The sequence below is a fragment of the Schizosaccharomyces japonicus genome, assembly GCF_000149845.2.
Source record: "Schizosaccharomyces japonicus yFS275 unplaced genomic scaffold supercont5.1, whole genome shotgun sequence".
Lineage (NCBI taxonomy): Eukaryota > Fungi > Ascomycota > Schizosaccharomycetes > Schizosaccharomycetales > Schizosaccharomycetaceae > Schizosaccharomyces > Schizosaccharomyces japonicus.
In genome coordinates this window covers 3,142,119-3,164,346 of record NW_011627860.1, presented here as the reverse complement: position 1 = coordinate 3,164,346, position 22,228 = coordinate 3,142,119, and the positions used below count along the sequence as shown (strand labels likewise).

Below are 22,228 nucleotides of genomic sequence, written 5' to 3'. Positions count from 1 at the left end.
ATCGGATTTCTCAGGAGGATGGTTCTACTCAGGCTTTGGCTCTTAGGAAACGTTATTATGATGTTACTTAATTTATCACGACGGTCTACGTAGTGTATACCTTGACGAGAATTGCCTGTGACAAGGCGCTATTGCTGATTAACGTTTTCTGAGAACTAAGCTTGGGTGAACTGTCTGCCGTTGTGTTTTTTAACTGTGTCGGATTTAGTTTATATTCTTAGGTAGGTTTAAAATTATTATTCGAGTTTTATTTTTTATATTTTGCTTCTCTATAGGTTTGTGATGTTAAGTTGAGTTGTGTGTATGGTCTCTCGTACTTCCGAAGTTTTGTCTGAGGTTTGTTATTTGTGCTACGTCGTTTCGTTTTCGACCAAGGTCCCTTCAATATTGCGGTGAGTATGTTCTTCTTCTTAAAGTCATCTTCAATTCTGTTTCTGCCATCTGGCAATATCTCTATGACTAAGGTAGGCAAGCCGAAACACTGAAGCGTCAGTCGATAGTTCAGTCGGTGATACTTACACAATCGCTCAAAGTCGTCGAGACCCTCAATGAAGCTGTTGTTCTGCTGAATAGCGCCTTGGGGGTTGACTGCAGCATCGGCAATTTCCATGGAGCGCTGTCTCAGCGTGTCAAGAACCACTTCGGCCAGCGAAGTGTCCGACACAACATGAAGAAGTTGTTCTGCGAAATGATAAAAGTGAGTCGTGGTATCGCGCAGAGCTACCGTGTTTGGATTTGCCTTTAACGCATTTCTGACGACCGAAGAGAATGGTGGGGGCATGTGGATATCCACGAAGGAGCTGTGGGGGTTAGCAAGAAAGCGTGCATAGCTGAGGGCAACTGTGTCTCTGGCCCCCACTTATGTGAACCTACTTTACAGCGAACACCTCTGCAAGCCAGAAGGGGAGCTCCACTTTGGACCCTTGGGACACCTTAAAACAGCAAAGTTAGCAGCGCGACTTCAGTGGTGGTTCTTACCTCACGACCTTCGTGACCAAGCCCGGGGATAGAAACGAGACAGGTGCATGGAATCTTCTGGTTTTCTGCTATGATACTGTCAATGTCGTAGTAAGACATTGTTGAGTGGGGGCGGATGTCGAGACGGGTGAAGAAGACCAGTTCGTTAGGTGGAGAAATGTGGGATGGGTGGGAGAGCGGGGGTACGAATTCGTAAATGAAGTGAATGGAACATGTATCGCTGTGACATGTACTACTACAAGGGTCCGCTTGGTGTGTAGGCAAAGATTAGTAATTCATGTTGATGTGGTGCACAATGAAACCGTAGTTTGAATTTATTGTTGTGCTCAGTCACCATAGGAAACTATCCTCATCACTGGACTGTATAGACGAAGTTGAGCGGAGTCGGTAGGCATATGTTTGGTTTCTGTTTGTGTTATCGTTTCAATTAAAGTCATGACAATGTTTTTTTTTTTGTTTTTTTTTATTTATTTTTATGAATTTTTTATAATTATTTTTATTATGCCAATATTTTATCATTTAATTTTATATCATTTTTCCTACGATCCATTTATTAACACAGAAAAACTCACTTACATTCCATCTCTATTTTCTTTCGCCTTCATTTTTCAATCCGATCACCATAGGAAAACATAAGGACATTACTTTCTTGTCATTCCCTCAAAGATCGCACAATCATTCACAAACCTGAACTCTAAAAGTAAAACACAATTCAATAAACGCACCTATCTCTCATTTCCCATCTCCCATCTCCCATCTCCCATCTCCCATCTCTGTTCTGCTTATCGGAAACCGTTAGTACGGCATGTCGAGCTGGTCTCGTAAAGACCGTATGAACCATATTACTGCTCAGATCACCGCACGAAGGTTCCAAGACCCGCATATTCACTAATTCAACGCGTTTACTACAGAACAATTGATAAATAATCTCTCAAACAATACTTCTACGACCAGCTGTTCCCGCTCCAAACTTCATGCTAGGCTCCAACCCAAACGACTCTCCACACACTCATACTCTCAATCCCCAGGCACGCGACACCGGCAACTGACTAAAAGTTGCCACGTGCCAACTATATTTCGCCTGCCTCTCGCTTCCTACCGAGGCTGAGGCCGCGGTAGCTGCGGAAGCAGTCTATTTTAGGGTAGGGCTAATTTAACAGTCACGAGAAGCCAAAATTAATTCTGCGTTCGAACTGATCTCTCGAACAACCACTAAAAAATGGTAAGTCAGTCTATGAGTTCAGTTCCAAACTAACAAGTTTTCTAGGCACCCAAGTCGAAGAAGGTAGCTCCCTCGCCTTTCCCTCAAACCAAGGCGTCCAACAAGCCGGCTAAGAACCCTTTGTTCGTCAGCCGTCCTCGCTCCTTTGGTATTGGACAAGACATCCAACCCAAGCGCGACTTGAGCCGTTTTATGAAGTGGCCTGAGTATGTTCGCTTGCAACGCCGCCGTAAGATCTTGAACATGCGTCTCAAGGTCCCTCCTGCAATTGCTCAGTTCCAGAACACCTTGGACAAGAACACTGCTACTCAAGTCTTCAAGCTTCTCAACAAGTACCGTCCCGAGACTCGCGTCGAGAAGACGACTCGCTTGACTGCTGAAGCCCAAGCTGTTGCCGAAGGCAAGACTGCCCAGGATGTTTCCAAGAAGCCTTACACTGTCAAGTTTGGCTTGAACCACGTTGTTGCCCTTATTGAGGCTAAGAAGGCTAGCTTGGTTCTCATTGCCAACGATGTCGACCCCATCGAACTCGTTGTTTTCCTTCCCGCCTTGTGCAGAAAGATGGGTGTTCCCTACGCCATCGTGAAGAACAAGGCTCGCTTGGGTACTGTTGTTCACCAGAAGACTGCTACCGTCTTGGCCCTTACTGAGGTCCGCGCCGAGGACAAGAGCGAGCTCGCTTCTGTCGCTCAAGCCGTCCAAGCCAACTTCAACGACAAGTACGACGAGGCTCGTCGTAAGTGGGGTGGTGGCATCATGGGTGCTAAGACCGAGGCCATGCTTGCTAAGCGTGCTAAGGCTGCTGCCGCTAATGGCCGTGTTTAAGCTTCCATAGCTAATTTCGACGGGAAAATTGTAGGTATTTCGTGGTGACATTTGTGTGGTGTTGTGATTGGTTGTTTGCTCGGTTGGTGTTCGGCTGTGGTGGTTGTAGTGGTTGTGGTTGGTTCCTGACCTCTCTTATCGTAACGAGTGGTTTAAAGTTGCAATTTCCCGTGACCTGTAACTTGGCCTTTACCATGTTTGTCTCAGCGGTTGCTTCTCATGTGAGCAAGACAAAACGCACAAAGCAGCGTGTAAGTCGTGTTTTTTTCTTGTTCTATTGCTAATGTAAAATGTGAAGACAATTGTCGATGAAGCTACGCGTGAATTGCACGTTCGCCGCAATTTGGCAGAATTGGAGAAGGAACCTTCTATGGAGCTACGATTTGACGTAGCCAAAGAACTTTGTACGCTTTATCAATGAAGACGTTGTTACTGACATGTGAAAGTATCACACCGGTCGTTTCCCATCACAATTCGTCGTATTCTCACTTCGAAGAAGACGTTCGTGAACTACGTCGACGAAACCCCCGACAACAAATACCAAAACTGTGTTTCACGCCCGTCTAAACGTGCTCCGCGCAGATTCTGTGGCGTATGCGGTTACTGGGGTGTCTACGCTTGTCAAAACTGCGGAATTGGCTACTGCAGCAAGGATTGTGAAACTGTTCATTTGGATACGCGTTGCATGAAGGTGTACGCGTAAAAAAGCTTATTTAGGCTACTAATACTGGTTTACCCCCTGTCGATCATTCGCCCACAACTGCCACCAAAAATAACCTTAAAATAAGCGAGAATGTACTAACTCTTTTTTGCTGCTTCGGTGTACTACTGCCAGGCGACGCACTAACCGTCTGTCTGCAAGCTTCTCTCATCTCGTTCAAATGGCGAAGAAAACACGTACATCTTCAAAGGGAGGAGATAAGTTCCTCGACTTCTCCACGGTGAAGGAGAAGCGTGAAAAAAAACAGCCGGAATCGAGAAAGGACGCTGAAGAACTCAGACTCGAGGAGGCCATTTTCGGCAATCTTGACGAGTTTAAAGAAAATTTGGGTGCAGAAGATGAGGAGGTGCAAATAGATGAAGGTGGTAAAGTCTCCGAACAGGAAGAAAATGGAGATGTCGCGCTTTTGGACGATTCTGAGCTTTTTATGATGGACGTCGGTGAACCAAGCAAAATTGACAGCGAAGACGCCGCTACTCGAGATGTGGATATGCTTAGCAATGCGTCAGAAGACGAGGACTTTGAAGAAGAGCAGGAGGAGGCCGTTTGGCACGATAGCGATGATGAAAGAGTCGAGGTCTCTTTGTTGGACAATGCTCGCCTCCGGAAGCTGCGTCGGTACGAGGACGAAAACATGCTGAATGGAGTGCAGTATTCAGCTCGTCTGCGAGTACAGTTCGAGCGTATATATCCCAAACCAAAATGGGCACTAAAGAAAACAGACGACGATGGTGAGAATTCCGACGAGGAAGTTTCTTTGAGTGAAGCCAGTGTACTGCCCTCGTCTCTTAGAGAAATTCTTCAGTCCTCCGTGTCATATGCGGCAAAGAAAACGTCTGTGTTGCAGCCTGGACAGATTGATATCAAACGTTTGAAGGACGCGAACTTCCAATCTCCATCTCACAGCGGTATTCGGTGTATGAGCCTACATCCTATCTACCCATTACTGCTTACTTGTGGTTTCGACCGCACGTTGCGTATTTACCAACTTGACGGCCGTACCAATCCTCTACTCACGTCTATGCATCTGCGCAGCTCCGATCTCCAAACAGCAGCCTTCCACCCTGATGGAAAGCATGTCATTGCTGGTGGTCGCCGTCGTTACTTCTACATTTGGGATTTAGAGACTTCAAAAGTACAAAAGGTCAGCCGTATTTATGGCCACCAAGACTTGCAACCCAGTATGGAAAGATTCCACCTCGACCCTTCTGGAAAGTTTATGGCCTTGGAGGGCAAGAACGGCTATGTGAACATGCTCGATGCACTTACTGGTCAATTTGTGACCAACTTTAAAATTGAAGGCACTATTTCCGATGTGCTTTTCGACTCGAATGGTGCCAACTTGTTCGTGTTGAGCTATGAAGCAGAAGTTTGGCAGTTCGACATCAAGGCAAAGACGATTGTTCGTCGCTGGCACGTTCAGGACGCTGTGGCAACGACGCGCTTTAGTCTTGATTCGAAGAACCGCTATATGGCCATTGGCAGTAAGAGTGGTATCGTGAATGTTTACGAGCTGGCTCGCAACGATGCTCCTAAAGCTATAGCAACGTTGGACAATATCACCTTCAGCATCAACTCTCTGGCCTTTTCAACCGACGGCCAAGTGCTTCTTGCCGCGTCACGCGGTAAGAAGGACACTTTGCGTCTGTATCATGTGCCCAGCTTCACCACCTTCCGTAACTGGCCCACCAGTGTAACACCTCTTGGCCGTGTCACAGCCGTCATCTTTGGCAAGGGAGGTGAGCTCTGTGTTGGTAATGAAGCCGGTCGTGTTGGATTCTGGAAACTTGCTCATTACCTCTAGTAAGGAGATGGTTGTCAAACTGACCGTCATTTTTTGGTATCAGAAACACAGAAAAAGCAAACAAAAAAGCAAGGGAGTGCGACAACACCAACTGCTGCTACTCTCTTGCAGGGATCATTTATTCTTGGGCATTCTGGGATCGTGTGTATAATAGCTACAGTAACAGTTCTTACTACAAACCGTTGGTGGGAGGGGGAGGGGAGTGTGCGTGGGGTGCAGTTACATGAAATGTTCTTTAGTACGTGCAGTGTATTTTACCCGTCTTCCATCCGTCCGTTTTCAATCTTTTAATGGATGCCGTATTTTCGTTTTGCCTCTTCTAAAGCTGCATATCGTGCTGCCAAATCCTGACCGTCGGCTTTTTGTTTCTCTGGACTCCAGTAGTGAACTGCAAATTGGAAACGTTAATTATGAGTCCCAGTAATACTGTTATATACTTACCAACCAAATAGCGGTCCATAAAGTTGTAACCAGAGAGTTTATCACAGGCCAGTTTGGCGTCGGCCACCGTATCGTAGACGACCAAAGCTGTACCTTTGGTGTTGACTGCATTGCCCAGACGAATTTGACGAATTTGTCCAAAGCGACCAAACAACTCGTACATATCGTCTCGAGTGACCTTAAACGATAAGTTTTTCACAAACAAAATTCGTGTAACCTCAGGCCCGATTGTTTTAGACATTTTTGTAAGAAGCTATCTCACACCACCTAATGAAAGACAAAAAGTAGCTAAATAAAATAATGTTATATCTACTGTTCACGTCCCCAAGGGTTCAGACGGCTAGGATGACTTTTTGTTTTCGCAATTCTCAGCCCAGCTTTTTGGTGGTGAGTTTTGAATGATCGACACTCCCAATGTCGATCAAACGTCGATCATTACCAAACCTTGAATTATATTTGTGGAAGTGGCTCCAAAACTCACCACCAAAAAGTTGCAGTGGATGGTTTTCAAAACAAAACGGAACGCCTGCCAAGTCTCAAAAAGTGTGAAATCGACGCCGAAACCTGCACAGGTCTTTCAGGGACCTTCGTTAACGAATCCCCCTTCTTGGTGTATTCTGTTAAAGAGGGAGCTTTTCGTCAAAACTTTTTCTTCGAACCACAGAAACTCGCTCTGAGAGCAGTCAGACTTATTTATTTTCTTTATTTTTCAAGGACAAGGTTGGCATTTTTTTAAGGGTTTAGACAATTCCATGACTGTACCAAGTTTGCAAGACCTTTGTGTGAAGGTCGCTCAACGATATGTACAGGATATCGAGGACCTTGGTGACCACCCATTCTCGCTGGTCGAGCCTATTTTAGCGTGTGCTCGCCCAGACCACTTGATACGATTGGAACAAAACTCTCCACATTTACGAGACGACACACAGGGTCTATGGAAGGTCCACGTCTATCGAGAATTCGGACTAGACATTACAGACCAAGACACTTCAAACATTCAAGACTGGAGACGAGCTTATGAAGATTTTAAGAAACGGCGGAATGCTCAGTACAACTTGGCATCGAAGAAACTTCGTAGTGCTTACACAAAACTCGAGCAAAACAAACAACACAAACGTATTGTTTCTTTAGAATTTGATCCGAAATCTATTCAACAGCGGAAACGTGGTCGCACTGTTCTTCCAACTTACACGCCGACTAGCAGTTTAATGAATCGCGCCAAATGTGATTTTATGAAAAAGGCGAGCATGTACCGGCAGGGCAAACCAAACAAACCACTCTCGTCCACATTCCGATTTCCGAGTTCACGTCCAACCGGCACCACTTGTCCTGTTCCAGCGACTCCACAAGCATCTGTCATTCGGCCTCCTGTTTCTAAACTTCGTCCTGAAAAGCAAAACGTGTTGCCCAAACGGCAGTCTTCCCCTCCTCGGCCAGTCCTGCCTCGTCATAATCCAACTTCAGCTCCTCGGATACCGTAGTTGTTGGGAAAAACCGTTGTGTACTTGGATGCCCTTCTCGCTTTTCACGATCCTTCCCCCTTTGGCGTGTTCTTTCACGTCTGTTAACTTCATTCTCGTCAACCGTAATCCACCTTGTCATCATTCTCCGTTATTTTCTCCTTCTTGTTAATAAAAGATTTTTCTCTGTTCTAAGTAAAGCTTTATATGCGTAGTACAGGCTTCGTTTCGACAACACGGCCTCCGACAAAAATTCTATCTTTTATTAGTATGGAATTAGACCGACTTGATTGTCATATTAGGTTGTGTCTCCAAACAATGCTTTTTGTATTGAGCAATCGTGCCGTCGAACTTGGTGATTGTTCCATGATCACATTCCCAAATGCTTGTGCAGGTCTTATCCAAGAAGTCAACATCGTGCGAAACGAGAATCACACCTCCGTTGAATTTGTCGATGGCACGAGTAAGAGCGTCCATAGACTCCATATCCAGATGGTTAGTAGGCTCATCAAGAATAAGAATGTGGGGATTTTGCAGACCCAGGCAAGCGAATGCCACACGAGACTTCTGACCACCAGAAAGTGTAACCATCTTTTGAAGTGCCATGGGACCGGTGACACCGAAGGAACCCAAATGTCTGCGATACTCCTCTTCGCCGCGGCCGGGGAATGCTTTCGCCAAGAAGCTAAGAGCACTCAAATTCAGATCCAAACCGTCAACGTGATGTTGGGCAAAGTAAGCGATACGCAGTCTCGAGTGACGGCTGACGAGACCAGAGGTTGGCCGAAGTTGTTCAATCAGCAATTTAAGCATTGTGGACTTACCGGTACCGTTAGGACCAACGACACCGATACGAGAATCCATTTGAACATCAATATCGACATGCCGCAGGACAGGACGACCTGGCACATATTCGAACGAAACATCGGTCATTTGAAGCACAGGAGGAGAAATCTTCTCTGCAACAGGGAATTCAAAGGCAACCTCGTTTTCCATTTGAGGTTTCTCCAGTACGGGAAGCTTCTCGAGTTTTTTGATACGACTTTGTGCTTCTGAGGACTTGGCTGCATTATAACGGAATTTATCGATGAAAGTTTGCAAGTGCTTTCTGTACTCCATCTGTTTCTCGTATTCCCGGAGTTGGTTGAGACGACGCTCTTCACGGGTTGCGTAGAACTGACTGAAGTTACCTCTGTAGTAATCGAGACGCTCGGAATGTTGATGAATGATATCAGTAGCAACTTCATTAAGGAATGAACGGTCATGAGAAACAACAAGAACGATATTTTTGTAAGTCTTTAAATAGTTTGCCAAAAATGCAATAGAAGGAACGTCAAGCATGTTGGAAGGTTCATCAAGAAGCAAAAGATCGGGCTGACAGAACAGAGCACGAGCGAGAGACAAACGCATACGCCAACCACCAGAAAAGCTTTTTGTGGGATGGGATTGCATTTCTTGATCGAAACCAAGACCAGCAAGAATTGTGGCAGCACGAGACTCGGCGCGGTCAGAGTCCATCTCAGCAAGTTTGTTTTGGATATCCATAAGATGGACATCCAGGTCATCGCGAGTACGTTCCAACCGTCTGGCAACGGCCTGATCAGCGTCCTTGTCTTGAGCAAGCTCTTCCAACTCACGCTCAATGTTTGCGAGCTGTTCATTAATTTGGGCTTGTTCGTTAAGAAGGTATTTTCTCCACACATCGGCATCCAATACGGATTGAAGGACGGGAGTATCATCACCCGTAATTTCTTGCTCAACGTGCAAAATGGTAATGTGAGTAGGAACCGCGATTTCACGACGAGACAAAGCACGAAGCAGAGTGGACTTACCCACACCATTTCGACCCGTCAGACCATAGCGTCTGCCTTGTGCCAGAGTCAAAGAAGCGTTCGTCAAAATACGGTTGCCAGCAAAAGCCAAATCGATGCCGTCAATTTTAACATCCTTGCTCTTGCCTTGGTTGTTACCAGTCAAATCAAGAGGGTTCACGCTCATATAGAACTCTTCGTAAGACTTTTGTTCGGGTTGAATAAGCTTGGAACTCTCATATTCAGCCTTAATAGTACGTTTTTCCCACTTAGCACGAATCTTGCGTTCAGCCTTTTCAAGTTTACGCTTATCCACACGCGTCTCGATTGTTTTTCCCTTGACTGCACCAAGGTCGACCTTGTCTCCAACGAGACCCAGAGTGGATGAAATCTCGGCTTCATTGTCCATACGAATAGTTTCCTTCAAACGAACAAGTTTGTTCTTCTCCAAAATATCAACATTCTGTTCGCGTTCATGAAATTTCTCCTCCAGCTCTTTTTGGATGGATTTGACGCCGTTTTGATCCGCACCAGCGTCAAGAAGCAAATTCGAAATAAATGCGATAACTTGCTCAGCTACCTGGTCCACATCCTTTAAAGCGTCGCTGGAAAAACCAGAACAGTAATGTAAAACTGTTCGGTCCACATCAGGGAACTTTGCTGCGAATGCTTGTTCCATGGCAATGTTGGTAGAAGATAGGTTCTTACTGCCCATTCTTCTGAGAATACGCGTCCCTTTGTGCATACGTCATGCCACGAAATGAAAAACGCGTCGCGTAAAAAGTAAAAATCTCTGTAAATAAGCAGAAAACCGTACTTTTAGCAAATTAAATGTATGAAACAACTATACTAGGCTTTTTAATGACGAAATTATATTGTCTGTTGGAAGAAAATACTCATCACCTTTTTACTCTGTATTATCGTTTACTTGTAATAAATATTGGTTTACAAATTATTCATAACGAAAAAAAAAAAAAAAAAAAAAAAAAAGATATTACTTAAGTAACTAATATTTTTTGAACCGCAGCGGTAGGGGAAAAAATCATAAAAAAGAATAAGACAGGGGGGAACGCTTTATAGTGCTTGTACGTAAAGCATTAGAGTCGTAAGGAACGAAGTTGATTTAGACCGTCGGATTCAGTCTCACTAGGTGTCTCCACAATTTCTTTAAGTTTTTCCGGAGTTGTATCAATTCCTTCAAACTTGTAATCAGCCAACGCAGAGGCGTCCATACTGTATATTGGTGCTTTCGCAACAGGTGGGGGGACCCATTCTTTGGGTGTAATGGCAATTGAAGTGATGGGTTTCGGTTTGTATGCCTCTTTAACAAGTTAGTAACAGTATGATTGGTTTCAATTGCCATATGTCTCCTTACTCAAGGTTGAAAGATACAATTCTTGAATGACGTCTACGAGAGAGTTAGTAAACTTCATTCTTTCTTCAAATCGTACCGGAATTGCGCCTAATTGTAGTAGAAAAGTTCCTTACAACCTAAACAAAGTCAGAAACTGTATAGAACCCGACACATACGCCGCGAAACATGTTTTTGTGCAGTTTGTTCTTGACAGATGCGGGAGGCAAAAGGATGTGAGGAAATTCTTATCTATGCGAACGTTTATTAAACCTTAATTAAACTCTATAAATATGGCAACAAGGTTATCTAAGCGAAACGAAATGCATGCAGTGACAAATTGCCATTTTCAAGAGAATAAATACTGTAGTTACGTGAAAGAGAGTGTAATAAAAAATGTAGTCAAAACTGGAGCACCGTGCTTTGTTGCTAAGATTTGCGCTCGATAGAACGAAAGAGTTCGTAAAGAGTAAAGTTACACGAATTAAGAAGGGCACTGCGGATGAGAGAGATGGATATACCACGATACATTGCACGAGTAAACCAGGGAATACTACTAAGTGAAGTGCTCTTTTTAAGAAGTGCGTTTCGTTGCACAAGCGACTTCGCGGTGTCCACGGGAAAAACAAGAATCCACGAAAGTGCACCACAAAAGGCACCAGACAGTGCATAGGCCGCGTGTTTCGATATCCCAGTCTGAAGTAGTCGAAAACGAAGGGTTTCGTAAATTGCGAAATACCATGCTGAACCAAAACCGTCTCGCATTGCATGGTAGGGAAGACCAGTCCAAAGTTTTGTGAATCCGCGACGATGTACAATGTCTCGAGCGCTTTGGAGCGAAGACAAGGGCTTTTGCGACTTAGCAGTTGACTTATAGGTGGGGTCGGATGCCTTCATTAGAACATCAAGCTGTGAGTACAGCTTGCTAAATTCAAATGGACAGGCAAATATTGATATTAATGCGCCTGTACATAATCCAGAAACAAATGGAGAGAGGTAGGGATTCAGAAACGCGGTCCGCTTTCGATTCTCAGTATAAAGAGTGAACGAGATAGAGCGTGTAATGGCTGTTGAGATGAGAGGCATTGTCATACCACGATAAAAGCCGCCCCATCCTTCCGTTCGTAAGGTATGGCGTGCACATGCTAGAATAGAAGGAAACTTGTATGTTTGCTGTCTCACTTTTATCGAATCAAAGGGAAACCCAACAACACTACTAACAGCAGAAGAAATAAAGGCGGCCTGGAAGGTAGGTAGACCCTTTCGGGGATTTTCCGTTTTTTTCTGAACACATTGCATGGAAATGGAAGCTATATGAATGCGGAATAAAAGTTGAAAACCAAAAAATCGATAAAAAACAAAAAAAAACAAAAAAAAACAAAAAAACAACAAAAAATCGAGGTTTTGTTTAATAAAAAGGTATCCGAAACCAGAGAAGAGAAACAAAGACGAATCTATAAAACAAGTTTATACTCGTTAAGCATCTGCTTAAGCCACAACTTTATTGGTGTAAGTCCGTTCATGATATAGGTAAAGGGAAGAACGATATTCTCCGACCCCCTTCAATTTCCCACCGTCACGAACCCTAACCTAAACACAACAACAATAACACCGTCACGCTGGTGTTTTTTGCCTACACGATACCGTGCCAAGCCCAAAGCACACCCAACCATGCCTTCTGCTCCCCGTAAGCAATCAAAGACTTACAAGGTTCCCCGTCGTCCCTACGAGTCGGCTCGTCTTGATGCCGAGCTCAAGTTGGCTGGTGAGTATGGCTTGAGAAACAAGCGCGAAATCTGGCGTGTTGCCCTTACCCTCTCCAAGATTCGTCGTGCTGCTCGTGAGCTTTTGACCTTGGACGAGAAGGACCCTAAGCGTCTCTTCGAGGGTAACGCTATTATCCGTCGTCTTGTTCGTTTGGGTATCCTGGACGAGACCCGTATGAAGTTGGATTACGTCTTGGCTCTCCGTATTGAGGACTTCTTGGAGCGTCGTCTCCAAACCCAAGTCTTCAAGCTTGGTCTTGCCAAGTCTATCCACCACGCTCGTGTCTTGATCCGTCAACGCCACATCCGTGTTGGTAAGCAAATTGTCAATGTCCCCTCCTTCGTTGTTCGTTTGGACTCTCAAAAGCACATTGACTTTGCCCTCACTTCTCCCTACGGTGGTGGACGCCCCGGCCGTGTGAGAAGAAGAAAGCTCCGTGCCCAAGAGGGTGCTGAGAACGCCGAGGAGGAAGAGTAGATGACCAACTTCTCATAGCCATAAAAGATTACCTTGGGTAAATGGATTTCTCGGTGGACAGCTAAAATGTGAGGTGTGATTGAATAGGGGAGAAGTTTGTGTATTGTGTGTGGCCAGGGTGACTATCGGTTGCTGCCTCAATGTGTCTCGTTCGACGAAGCCGTTTGCAGGTAATTAGAGTTGAACTGACCTGGTTGTTTGCTGCTCAGGGTTGAAGAGCAACTCCCATGCTTAGGGTCGTATTGTACTCTCCGTAGGAAGAACGATGGATATATGTTGTCAAAATAAGCGGGGAAACTTAGGTAGTAGAAGAGCTGTTCCCATTTGACTTCGCATCCAATGTCGTTTCGATTGGGCCTATAGAGACCTCGAATTTGTTTTGTGGGTTCCTGCTTCTCTTGGATTTCGTGCGAGTGCGTGTTTTAGTAGCGGTAGGAGACTTATTTCTCGATTCGGATAACAGAGATATCCACTGTGTATTTAGTAAATGAGAGCACTTGTTGCGAATTATATCCTTTTCGTCAAACGGTATGGTTTCCAATTGTAAGATGCGACTTAAAACTTTTGCGATTTTCGTAGCCTGAATGAGATCCCAGTTCATACCAGGAAACTCGGATAACGCAGCAAGGTAAAGTCGACAATTAATCACCTCAGCCATGGTAGGTTCATGCAAGGGACGCAGAAAACAGTTTTGCAGTTTGTGCCGCAGGAATAGGATGCGTTGTTCTCGAGTATGATCAGCAAGCAGCTCGCTAATGACACTTGCATGACGCTTAGGGAACTCAGCTAGTTCTTCCTTCGTCATGGCCTGTTTATTTCTGGGCTGGTAAATACTATGTGGCTTCTTTTTCACAAATCGGCGGCGAGAACGACGAGCAACTTTCGGTACATCAGTGTCCTCTGCATTAGCAGCGGAGTTGGAAGGTTCTGCCTCATCATACATTTCGCTTAAAGATTCAATACTTTCCATTGAAGTGACGGACGATGCATCTGAATCATCGTCCCTTTCTTCATCATACACAGTGTTCTCAGAAGATTCCAACAAGTCATCCTCGTCACTACTAGACGGCTCTGCCATTGAAGGCATGGCATGTCCACGCAAACGTTTTGAAGATCTTAACTTCGGTTCAGGAGCATCTTCTGTTGTTTTCGTCGGTGCAGTATCCTTGGTAGTTTGTTTATGAGGCGGTGAAATATGTGTTGAAGCATCCCGCAGGCGTTTGGATTGTCTTCCTTCAGTTTCATCAACAGATGATTCCTTTGTCTCTGATACGGAGGATTCCGAAAACTCGTCCATGCTGGAAACGTCTTCGTCTTTAACTTCGTTTTCATCCTCCTCATCCTCCTCATCCATGTCATCGACACTTTCGTCACTTTCGTCAAACCGAGGAGGATCCAGGGCTACTTCATAGCCTTGCACTAGTTGCTTTTGAAGCTTGGCTGGCCTTAGGCCTTCCAAAAGCTTTCTTTTGTTGCCTAGAGCCTCAGAAACCATTTCTGGGGTCAGGTTTTGTAAAGCAGACAGCTTTACCCAACCACTGGTATGTTAATGAAACTGAGCATTACTGAAATTACTTACCAATCATTATCAGGGAAAAACTGTACTGGCAAACATGCTCCTCTTGGTTTTTTGCTCATATTCTTAGGAAGGTATTCCTCTGAAATAATCATTCCAGGCCACCTAGAACAAAAGTATTAGTATCACTCTCCATCGAGTGTTGTTTTACCATGGATAGCTATCCATCTTTGCCAAAACTACAGATCCCAAGGGAAATGAACGCTTTGCCGTTTCACCTCGCGTTTCCTTTACACTTTTAGTTTTTTTCAATGGTTGTTTCTGAGTCTCCTCTTCCAATTGATCATCATTTTTGGAACTGGATAGACGAGTTTCCCGTCTCCTGCTACTATATGTACGCGTACTTTTGCGCATTCTCGATTCAAAATTGAAGCTGCTCTTCTATCCAAACCCTTAGATTTCCCCAGATACAAAAATGTTCTTCCAAAAGTGAAATTGACTGATTTGGATAAAGACTGGCTAAGTTTTTTCTGTGGTGAGGACGAAGAAACCAGTACAGAAGAAAAACAAAAAGAATCGAAATGCAGTACAAATAATGAAACGAAGAAACGTAATATCAAAATCCTTTTCGTAACAAAATTATTTAAATTTTTTTTTTCTTTTTTTTTGAGTACTGCAGGACAGTAGTATTTAGCACTTCATGTTCATGTATCGTGACGAACGAAATTCGTTTCTTTATACGGTGAATTTTAAAATTTGATAAATACAAAATTTCTTAATCTCAAGGAACTAAACTAAGCTAAAAGTTCATTAATCGATTTTTCTGTTTTTGTTGTTTCGCGTGCTCATTAAGCTTAATTTCACTTGTCTAATTACGTAGTGTCGGCGTTCATAGCCCGAGGTGCAGCGCGTATACTAGGTTGACCTTTGCCATACACTCAAGCAAAAACACCAATTTGGCAATATGTCGTTCCTTCGATGGATGGGAATGGTGAGAATTCGTTTTACTTTTCAATAACTAACAGTTTCTGTAGAGCTCTCAGGGCTCTTCTAGCCGCAGGAAGGATTCTGGCGACCATCCGATGACACCGAATGAATATCCCATTGTTCCATCAACTGATCGCTTTTTTGGTTTAACAAATGTATGAGTTATGCACTTGGTGCACACGTTATCTGTATTTTGGACATTTCTGCTGACATTGGTGCTTTTCATCTGTAGTTTGGTAATACTTGGTATGAAACGAACGTTTAAATGCGTACAGTATTCATAAAGAATGAACCATTGTCTAATCTAAAAGTTATGTGAGTTCTGTTCTTGTTTCACTGTTTCACCTGAAACAATTTCGTAAGACTTTGAGCGAGTTTCCTTCGAAAGCAATGGCTCCAAATTTCAAAAGTGTCTGTGGAAACAACCCAACTAATGAACCGGCTTCTTCTCATAATCATCACAGTCATCACACGAAGAAAAAGGACAAAGGCGATGGCCGAAAGCTTTCCTCTCAACAATCGTACAATAGTTGCGGCTGTGCTGATATTCTCACGTTTAACGAAATTGCTGCAAAACATAAGATTTCAGTTGACGAATCTGGTTCTCAGGCATATGGCATGGACGAGAATATTTTTACTGCATTAAAGGATTTGTATGAATCCATTGCTACTTGTGAGTGCCGGTACGGTGTTTGTTCACCAACACGATTTATACAAGTGTTGCGCAGAGATAATGAACTGTTTCGTGCAACTCAACAGCAAGATGCACACGAATTTTTGTATTTTCTTCTGAATGCTATTGAAGAAATTATCAACGAGTATTATCGCTCGCATTCCGAAACATCAGGTCCTAATTGGATTCATTCTTTGTTCGGCGGCATTTTAACCAGCGAGACGAAATGTCTTACATGCGAAAATGTACATATTGATGCGTGGATGCCCAATAAGCTTGGTAGCTAACTGAGTTGTAGGTAACCTCTCGCGAAGAATCATTCTTAGATTTAAGTATTGACATTGAGGATTTCTCTTCCGTCTCTTCGTGTCTGCGAACGTTTTCTTCTGCAGAAATGCTGTCCTCCAAAAATAAATTTCACTGCGATGCTTGTCGAAGTTTACAAGAGGCAGAGAAGCGTATCAAGTTAAAGCAGCTTCCTCAAATTTTGGCCCTTCATTTGAAACGATTTAATTATTCTGAGCAACAATCTGGTCATGCAAAGCTGTTTCATACAGTAGCGTATCCGAGCGAACTGCGTCTTCCAAATACGACTGAAGATGCTGAAGACGCAGATCGACTATACGAACTTTCTGCAATCATTGTCCATATAGGAGGAGGGCCCCATCATGGCCACTATGTTGCTATTGTACGTACCACATCTTGCGGTTGGGTTTTGTTTGATGATGAAACGGTTACACCCGTTGATGATAGTTTCATTCGAAAGTTTTTTGGTGACCAACCTGGAGAGGCAACAGCTTATGTTTTATTCTACACAGCAAAAGAAGAAGAGACTCCTTCGTCCGACGACGGCTCTATGAGTGCCACGCCCACGACGAGTAATTCGAACGATGCCTATCGCTCATCTCAATCGCCAGCTTCTAATTCCCTTACTTCTCAAATGGCACAACTTGACATACTTCCACCATCACATATCACTGCATCTCCCACTTTCTCAGACACTATTGAGGTTCCCCAACGTCCTGCTCCCGTTCCCATTCATGCACCTTCCGCTGCTCGCATAACGACTCCTCAACGTGCAACTACCTTCTCCTCTCGTTCCAAGAGCTTCAAAAAAGAACCACACTCTTTCCTTTCCTCCTTTAATGGAAACAGAAACTCATTCATCACTTCCCCAGAAACAACTTTAAAATCACCCAGTTTCCCCATCGATGGAAAAGACATGTTCGACGTTCCGCAGCCCAACAAACGTTTTCATAAAAGCGCTTTCAGGTCTCTTCGTTATCGAAAGTAGTCCTCTATGAATCTTTTGCAAATGTTTCTTTGTTTAATAATTTTCTGCCGTTATGATTTAGTCCTGTTTTTAATTAATGAAATGCAAGCTCAACAATTCTGTAAGAAAAGTACTGAGTTTCAATGAATTGTTCAATGTAGACGAAATGTGAACATACTGTATTGAGTATCAAGGTTAACTAATGTTAAATAGAAGGGCAAACAGAAAACTAAAACACACCATTGGTATAAGAGGTTCTTGTTCAAATAGCATGGTAGAATCATGAGAAAGAACATGCATTCTCCGTTTTTCATTAAGCACCAGTAGCAGGGAAGCCGCAGGCAATCTTAAAGGAGTCATAAATAAGCCATTGCGCGCCAGTAAGGGTACCAATCATCAGAATACGCACACCAAGGCCATTCCACAAGCCAGCAAAACCAATGTTTCTGTAAATACGAGCAGCAGCAGCAGCGGCTCCCTCACCAGGAAGCTTGCTTGAATTCAGCTTGGAAACCATAACATCAGCAGGATGACTGACGATAGCACACAAAACACCGGCCATGTATCCACCAGCAAACGAGATACCAATCTTTTGAGCCTTAGTGTATGTATTCTTAGGCTTTCCAAACCAGGTATACAGACCCTCAACAATTCGCTCGAAAGAGACAAACTTCATCATAGTGTAGGGAATTTGACGGAACCACAAAGGTGTCAATCCTCGGTACAGTGTACCAAAGCCCTCATTTTTAACGATCTTCGACCAGGCCTCACGCGTCGTATTCGCAAAGCGGGGGGTATTGTCTGAATACGAACCTTAATGGCCTCCATAGGACACAAGAAGATATCGGCCAGGAACTCTGCAGAGGCAGAAGCACCAGCATACACAGCTGTACGGTAATTGTGGGCCTTTTCCTCACCAAGCATCTTGGAATAGCCGTGCTTGAAGATCTCATAGAAACCGTACTTGCCGCATCCTTGTAGAGAATAGCCGATGAACGTAGGAATACCTCCTGTGTACAGTCCACGGATTCCTTCCGCACGCAAAATGCTGCGGAAACCCTGCATGTTGCTTGCATAGATCTTGGGATTCACTTGCTTACGGCATTTTACCAAGTCCAGCGGCGTAATTCCAGTGTGTGTTGTACCACAGGCGAGAATGCCTCCTAGTGCACATAGACCGTAGTACTTGCCTGTGTAAAGTTCGATTTTGTTGGAAGAAGGTTTCGACGCCATCAAGAGAAAATGACCAGATTACAGTAAAGGTGAAAAGGAAGTTATAACAGAATGAGTTTAAGCAGCAATTACTAATTGCTACAGGAAGAACGAGTCTTCTTAACTACTTAATTCCACAAAGTTAATTAAGCGGTGAACGAGAAAAGCACCAAAAGTGTTTTCTTCCAATCCGTGTGAGGTAAAAGGGCTCGACTCGGCAAATTGCAAATTTGAGTTTTGTTGTTAATCTGCACGAGAAAACGTCGGTAAGAAATCCAGGACTCAATCACGAGTCTAGAAAGATAAATGAGGTTACTAGTAGTACACGAAAAAAGATTATTACTGATTACACGACCAATCTTTCCGACTTCGTATCAGCCGAAATGTTTAACTGATGTTGACCAATAACTCAAGTTGAAAAGGTGGTAGATGCTATGAGGAGAAGGTCACTATAGTAAGATAACTAAGTAATGTAAGACGGGTTATTCCTCCGACAAAATACCAAGAGACAGTCTGAAACTCCTGTCAATTAAACAGCACTGCTAAACTTTCATTTATGGCTGTGTTCTTTCGACAAAACTAAGCAAAACTTTGTTTCTTTCCGTACTATGATCTCCAATGCCTGTGAGAATGTATGACAAGTTGTGCAATCTCTACGAGCATTTTCATGTTATTTTGGGTATTAAGTAGAGAGCATTTTCTAAGTGCTATTTTGTAAAGTAAAAATAGTTGAACGGAAATGAAAAACAAGAAGACTCTTAAGCTTACGGCAAGAAATAAAAGACAACAAAGCAACATGGGAAAAAGCCATGGGTGGGCACAAAATAAGTACAGATTAAGCACCAATTAAGTACCAATTAAACACTCGGAAAATAAACATAATTTTTTTGTCCATGTCTTCACAGTCCATTAGGAAGTAGTACATGGAACCGTAGCACATGGTAGAGACAAATCCACGGCGCACTTTCAGTATCTCTACCAATTCCAATCAGCAGGTGTATCTGCCGCCCAATTGAACTTGTCTCGAATCGTCTTACTGAACAACTTCTCAATGGGAATGTTCTCTCGCTTGCATAGAGAAAAGGTCAAACGAGGATCGATATAATTGATTTTACTAGTTCCCAATGCCGTTGTTTTGTTTTCGTCCTTGTCGATGATAGAGTTACTCATTACCTTAATACGCTCGTCCATTTTTATAAGACGCTTTTCGAGTTGCTCGTTTGATGAACGGCCGGCTTCCACAGCGCCAGTTCTCAATTCTTCGTCAAGTTTGGCTTTCAGTTCATCAGCAGCTTTCAAGCGTTCTTCAAGCTCCGAATCAGGCATAACACTCGAGGGATCTTCAGATACCAGCTTCTCGTTCTCTCGAGCAAACTTCTTTGAGATTTTTACCTTTTCAAGTTCATATAGGTCTTCATGATGCTTTTTTATCCATTCCGGAGTTAGCTCTTCATCCACTTTTAGCAGTTCAGGACGCTTCTTAGCTAAAGTCTCATCGTTGTTCAACAGCATACGACAGAGTCGCAAACGTTGATACTTCAAACCTCTCAAACGTTCTTCCAAGCGACCCATTTGAATGTCGTGATTTTTGGTCACGGAGCGTTGATGGTTACACAGAATGGCAACTGTCCGATTCGCTCTGTTGTAGAAAAGGATCTTGTCGGCAAGCGACAAGTTCGGCGGTAATTTTTCAAGCTCACGAGCCATTGTGTATGAAGCATTATAGGTACGGAATACCTTAGCTGAAAGTCCCTCCATTAAACTATTCAGATACTTGTTTAAAATGCCTGTAGTTAACCTGTCAAATAGCAGGTCACCCTCCTTCTTTGGTGCACGTTTAAAAATCTTCAAATTTTTAAAGACTTGAGGATCAACTTCAACTTCGTTGTAATAGCGAATAGAATCCTTACCCAAAAAGTCAAAGATAACAGTACGCGGAGGCTTAAGAGTGACATGTTCGTAACGCAAGGAACAACAACCGACTGTGTCCGCTTCGTCTTCACCTTTTTCGTTGCCGGCACGAAGGGCGAACACGTCAATCAAGTACATGGCCGTACCACGCTGACGCTCAATCATCAATTCACTTTTCAAGTCTTTCTTGTAACCTTTCCGAATGTCGTCGATATACATCTTCAGCTTACGAGATTTTTTCGTACTTTTTCAAGTCACTCTGGCCTTTCAATGAACTACCGGCGGCCAAAAAGACATATTTTACATTGCCATTCACGTTTTCATGCCACATCGCCAACCAAGTAACTTGATCGTCATGGCGAACCTCTGCCCATTTATGTCCAGGAAGTGGTTCAGGAACTTTGGCGCCCTTACCAATGTTAATGGTAATTTGCTCTGGATAAACACGACGCTTCAGAGTGCCGGTCTTTGGATGACTACCACGGCCACGGAAAAGTCCAGGAGGTTCAATGCGGAAATTGCCTACCTTTTCTTTTCTACCGTCGAGAAGGCACCACTTAAACTTTTCCTCTTCTTCCTCCTTTTTCTTTTTAAGTTCCTTCTTTTCTTCTTTCGACATGTTCTTCTTGGCCTCTTTCAGAGATTCGAAGTACTCGAACATAGGTCGGAAATCACAACTGTTGAACTCTTTTGGAATATCAGCGGACTTCATACCAGCTTCCTTGCATACAGCCTGAAAGTCACGGAAAAAGTTCTTTTGGAAGGTAGGGTTTTGAGCGTGATCACTCTCTAACAGAGCTCCAAAGAAACCAGCAACCTCTTCCGCGGCTGGCGGCAAGTCTATGGGCTTTCCATTATAAAGCATTTTCACATGAGAAGGTAAAGGCTCATACTCGGGTGGAAACATGACACCGTTGTGCTCCAGCGTATTCCACTTTTTACCGTCAGGCAAATCAGTTTCCCACCATTTGAAATCGCCATTTTCCTCTTCAGTTTTGGGTGAAGAACGTATCGAGCCAGACATTTTTGGTGATGCAACTTCGGATTTTGCAATAGAGTGTTTTGAAGAGAGTGCAGAATCTTTCATATCTTCGTCCACCTCCATCTTCACTGGAGTAGACGCAGAGGAACGAGCAATCTCTTCGTCCATCTTCGTGCGGCGAGAGCGAGTTCGACTCGTAGTTTTTGTCGCAGACTTTCCATTCGTTTTAGCAGTCGATTTTGTGGATTTTGTGGATTTTGTTGTCTTTTTCGTTGCACGACTAGCCACGGTCTTTTGCGTACGGGCCTTCTTTGCAACTCTCTGTTTAATCGGCTCATCCTCATAATCGCTACCACTGTCTGAAAATGCTGGGGAAGACGTTCCCGAATGACCTCCATCAGCTTCATCCTCTTCGCTGTTTTCGTCCTTAATAGCCAAAGCCTTCGATTGTGACCGACGATTACGTTTTGTTTGTTTTAGAGGAACATCAGAGTCATCAGACACGGCATCTGAAAACGATCTCTTAGTGTCCGAACGCTCCAGTTTCGTTTTTACTGGGACATCGTCATCGCTGCTAGAAGACTCAGCAACTGCCTTGTCCTTCCGACGTTTCCGAGAACTAGAACGTCTAGAAATCAAAGGTTCCGAATCAGAATCTGCAAAAAAATGTTAATAATTGTTCATTATACGCTTGAAAATAGCCATATTCTTTGTTATTACCTGAAGATGACATTGGTTTCCAGCATCTAGTGGCATTCGTCAAACACTCATTTAGCCTACGACTAAGTCGTGGTTGCCATGGCAACCGCAGCTTGGG

The 22,228-nt window shown here is 43.7% G+C and overlaps 14 protein-coding genes across 14 annotated transcripts; 6 read left to right on the top strand and 8 right to left on the bottom strand.

Annotated features, from left to right (window-relative positions):
* Window positions 1–240: 240 nt before the first annotated feature.
* Window positions 241–1,140, bottom strand: SJAG_00536 (GINS complex subunit Psf3). Its single transcript, XM_002171778.2, has 4 exons — window positions 979–1,140; window positions 874–932; window positions 520–800; window positions 241–481 (listed from the first exon to the last, which is right to left on the bottom strand). Exons 1-4 carry the CDS (start codon window positions 1,075–1,077, stop codon window positions 423–425), a joined length of 498 nt encoding a protein of 165 aa, XP_002171814.1. The 5' UTR covers window positions 1,078–1,140; the 3' UTR covers window positions 241–422.
* Window positions 1,141–2,169: 1,029 nt separating this feature from the next.
* SJAG_00537 (60S ribosomal protein L8) lies at window positions 2,170–3,075 on the top strand. Its single transcript, XM_002171779.2, has 2 exons — window positions 2,170–2,200; window positions 2,246–3,075. Exons 1-2 carry the CDS (start codon window positions 2,198–2,200, stop codon window positions 3,023–3,025), a joined length of 783 nt encoding a protein of 260 aa, XP_002171815.2. The 5' UTR covers window positions 2,170–2,197; the 3' UTR covers window positions 3,026–3,075.
* On the top strand, window positions 3,072–3,882 carry SJAG_05192 (Swr1 complex subunit Vps71). The gene is made up of 3 exons (XM_002171780.2): window positions 3,072–3,276; window positions 3,324–3,429; window positions 3,472–3,882. The coding sequence occupies exons 1-3, from the start codon at window positions 3,220–3,222 to the stop codon at window positions 3,726–3,728; spliced, it is 420 nt and encodes a 139-aa protein (XP_002171816.1). The 5' UTR covers window positions 3,072–3,219; the 3' UTR covers window positions 3,729–3,882.
* SJAG_00538 (CGI-48 family protein) lies at window positions 3,820–5,764 on the top strand. The gene has a single exon (XM_002171781.2). It carries the CDS (start codon window positions 3,907–3,909, stop codon window positions 5,548–5,550), a length of 1,644 nt encoding a protein of 547 aa, XP_002171817.1. The 5' UTR covers window positions 3,820–3,906; the 3' UTR covers window positions 5,551–5,764.
* A 73-nt stretch (window positions 5,765–5,837) lies between these two features.
* SJAG_00539 (U2 snRNP-associated protein Sf3b14) lies at window positions 5,838–6,232 on the bottom strand (the record flags this gene model as incomplete). The annotated part of the gene is made up of 2 exons (XM_002171782.1): window positions 5,838–5,938; window positions 5,992–6,232. 2 exons carry the CDS (start codon window positions 6,230–6,232, stop codon window positions 5,838–5,840), a joined length of 342 nt encoding a protein of 113 aa, XP_002171818.1.
* Window positions 6,233–6,476: 244 nt separating this feature from the next.
* SJAG_00540 (elongin-A) lies at window positions 6,477–7,666 on the top strand. The gene has a single exon (XM_002171783.2). It carries the CDS (start codon window positions 6,744–6,746, stop codon window positions 7,470–7,472), a length of 729 nt encoding a protein of 242 aa, XP_002171819.1. The 5' UTR covers window positions 6,477–6,743; the 3' UTR covers window positions 7,473–7,666.
* SJAG_00541 (AAA family ATPase Gcn20) lies at window positions 7,638–10,005 on the bottom strand. The gene has a single exon (XM_002171784.2). The coding sequence runs from the start codon at window positions 9,975–9,977 to the stop codon at window positions 7,728–7,730; it is 2,250 nt and encodes a 749-aa protein (XP_002171820.2). The 5' UTR covers window positions 9,978–10,005; the 3' UTR covers window positions 7,638–7,727.
* A 78-nt stretch (window positions 10,006–10,083) lies between these two features.
* On the bottom strand, window positions 10,084–10,897 carry SJAG_00542 (F1-ATPase subunit H). The gene is made up of 4 exons (XM_002171785.2): window positions 10,793–10,897; window positions 10,714–10,753; window positions 10,638–10,670; window positions 10,084–10,583 (listed from the first exon to the last, which is right to left on the bottom strand). Exons 1-4 carry the CDS (start codon window positions 10,802–10,804, stop codon window positions 10,360–10,362), a joined length of 309 nt encoding a protein of 102 aa, XP_002171821.1. The 5' UTR covers window positions 10,805–10,897; the 3' UTR covers window positions 10,084–10,359.
* Window positions 10,898–10,942: 45 nt separating this feature from the next.
* Window positions 10,943–12,984, bottom strand: SJAG_00543 (carboxylic acid transporter). Its single transcript, XM_002171786.2, has one exon. It carries the CDS (start codon window positions 11,910–11,912, stop codon window positions 11,043–11,045), a length of 870 nt encoding a protein of 289 aa, XP_002171822.1. The 5' UTR covers window positions 11,913–12,984; the 3' UTR covers window positions 10,943–11,042.
* Window positions 12,211–12,963, top strand: SJAG_00544 (40S ribosomal protein S9). Its single transcript, XM_002171787.2, has one exon. It carries the CDS (start codon window positions 12,285–12,287, stop codon window positions 12,855–12,857), a length of 573 nt encoding a protein of 190 aa, XP_002171823.1. The 5' UTR covers window positions 12,211–12,284; the 3' UTR covers window positions 12,858–12,963.
* SJAG_00545 (PWWP domain-containing protein Pdp1) lies at window positions 12,918–15,237 on the bottom strand. Its single transcript, XM_002171788.2, has 3 exons — window positions 14,585–15,237; window positions 14,437–14,538; window positions 12,918–14,395 (listed from the first exon to the last, which is right to left on the bottom strand). The coding sequence occupies exons 1-3, from the start codon at window positions 14,785–14,787 to the stop codon at window positions 13,156–13,158; spliced, it is 1,545 nt and encodes a 514-aa protein (XP_002171824.2). The 5' UTR covers window positions 14,788–15,237; the 3' UTR covers window positions 12,918–13,155.
* A 100-nt stretch (window positions 15,238–15,337) lies between these two features.
* SJAG_00546 (ubiquitin carboxy terminal hydrolase Ubp9) lies at window positions 15,338–17,327 on the top strand (the record flags this gene model as incomplete). Its single annotated transcript, XM_002171789.1, has 5 exons — window positions 15,338–15,364; window positions 15,408–15,515; window positions 15,593–15,606; window positions 15,672–16,278; window positions 16,332–17,327. 5 exons carry the CDS (start codon window positions 15,338–15,340, stop codon window positions 17,325–17,327), a joined length of 1,752 nt encoding a protein of 583 aa, XP_002171825.1.
* Window positions 17,328–17,619: 292 nt separating this feature from the next.
* Window positions 17,620–18,539, bottom strand: SJAG_00547 (inorganic phosphate transporter; the record flags this gene model as incomplete). Its single annotated transcript, XM_002171790.2, has 2 exons — window positions 17,620–18,072; window positions 18,120–18,539. 2 exons carry the CDS (start codon window positions 18,537–18,539, stop codon window positions 17,620–17,622), a joined length of 873 nt encoding a protein of 290 aa, XP_002171826.2.
* A 954-nt stretch (window positions 18,540–19,493) lies between these two features.
* On the bottom strand, window positions 19,494–22,144 carry SJAG_05193 (DNA topoisomerase I; the record flags this gene model as incomplete). The annotated part of the gene is made up of 3 exons (XM_002171791.2): window positions 19,494–20,601; window positions 20,660–22,067; window positions 22,132–22,144. The coding sequence occupies 3 exons, from the start codon at window positions 22,142–22,144 to the stop codon at window positions 19,494–19,496; spliced, it is 2,529 nt and encodes an 842-aa protein (XP_002171827.2).
* Window positions 22,145–22,228: the final 84 nt, after the last annotated feature.

What these genes read in the sequence shown, in the direction of transcription:
- SJAG_00544 (XM_002171787.2), top strand. Translation starts at nt 12,285, where the DNA reads ATGCCTTCTGCTCCCCGTAAGCAATCAAAGACTTACAAGGTTCCCCGT.
- SJAG_00540 (XM_002171783.2), top strand. Translation starts at nt 6,744, where the DNA reads ATGACTGTACCAAGTTTGCAAGACCTTTGTGTGAAGGTCGCTCAACGA.
- SJAG_00543 (XM_002171786.2), bottom strand. Translation starts at nt 11,912, where the DNA reads ATGCAATGTGTTCAGAAAAAAACGGAAAATCCCCGAAAGGGTCTACCT.
- SJAG_00538 (XM_002171781.2), top strand. Translation starts at nt 3,907, where the DNA reads ATGGCGAAGAAAACACGTACATCTTCAAAGGGAGGAGATAAGTTCCTC.
- SJAG_00542 (XM_002171785.2), bottom strand. An exon ending in TACAATTAGGCGCAATTCCG is followed by an intron (nt 10,671 to 10,713) that starts GTACGATTTGAA and finishes ACTCTCTCGTAG; the next exon opens with ACGTCATTCAAGAATTGTAT. An exon ending in ATTGTATCTTTCAACCTTGA is followed by an intron (nt 10,584 to 10,637) that starts GTAAGGAGACAT and finishes AACTTGTTAAAG; the next exon opens with AGGCATACAAACCGAAACCC.
- SJAG_00545 (XM_002171788.2), bottom strand. Translation starts at nt 14,787, where the DNA reads ATGCGCAAAAGTACGCGTACATATAGTAGCAGGAGACGGGAAACTCGT. An exon ending in AAGATGGATAGCTATCCATG is followed by an intron (nt 14,539 to 14,584) that starts GTAAAACAACAC and finishes CTTTTGTTCTAG; the next exon opens with GTGGCCTGGAATGATTATTT. An exon ending in TTTTTCCCTGATAATGATTG is followed by an intron (nt 14,396 to 14,436) that starts GTAAGTAATTTC and finishes TTAACATACCAG; the next exon opens with TGGTTGGGTAAAGCTGTCTG.
- SJAG_00536 (XM_002171778.2), bottom strand. Translation starts at nt 1,077, where the DNA reads ATGTCTTACTACGACATTGACAGTATCATAGCAGAAAACCAGAAGATT. An exon ending in GCAGAGGTGTTCGCTGTAAA is followed by an intron (nt 801 to 873) that starts GTAGGTTCACAT and finishes TAACCCCCACAG; the next exon opens with CTCCTTCGTGGATATCCACA. An exon ending in CGACGACTTTGAGCGATTGT is followed by an intron (nt 482 to 519) that starts GTAAGTATCACC and finishes CTGACGCTTCAG; the next exon opens with TGTTTCGGCTTGCCTACCTT.
- SJAG_00541 (XM_002171784.2), bottom strand. Translation starts at nt 9,977, where the DNA reads ATGGGCAGTAAGAACCTATCTTCTACCAACATTGCCATGGAACAAGCA.
- SJAG_05192 (XM_002171780.2), top strand. Translation starts at nt 3,220, where the DNA reads ATGTTTGTCTCAGCGGTTGCTTCTCATGTGAGCAAGACAAAACGCACA. An exon ending in CAAAACGCACAAAGCAGCGT is followed by an intron (nt 3,277 to 3,323) that starts GTAAGTCGTGTT and finishes TAAAATGTGAAG; the next exon opens with ACAATTGTCGATGAAGCTAC. An exon ending in TGACGTAGCCAAAGAACTTT is followed by an intron (nt 3,430 to 3,471) that starts GTACGCTTTATC and finishes GACATGTGAAAG; the next exon opens with TATCACACCGGTCGTTTCCC.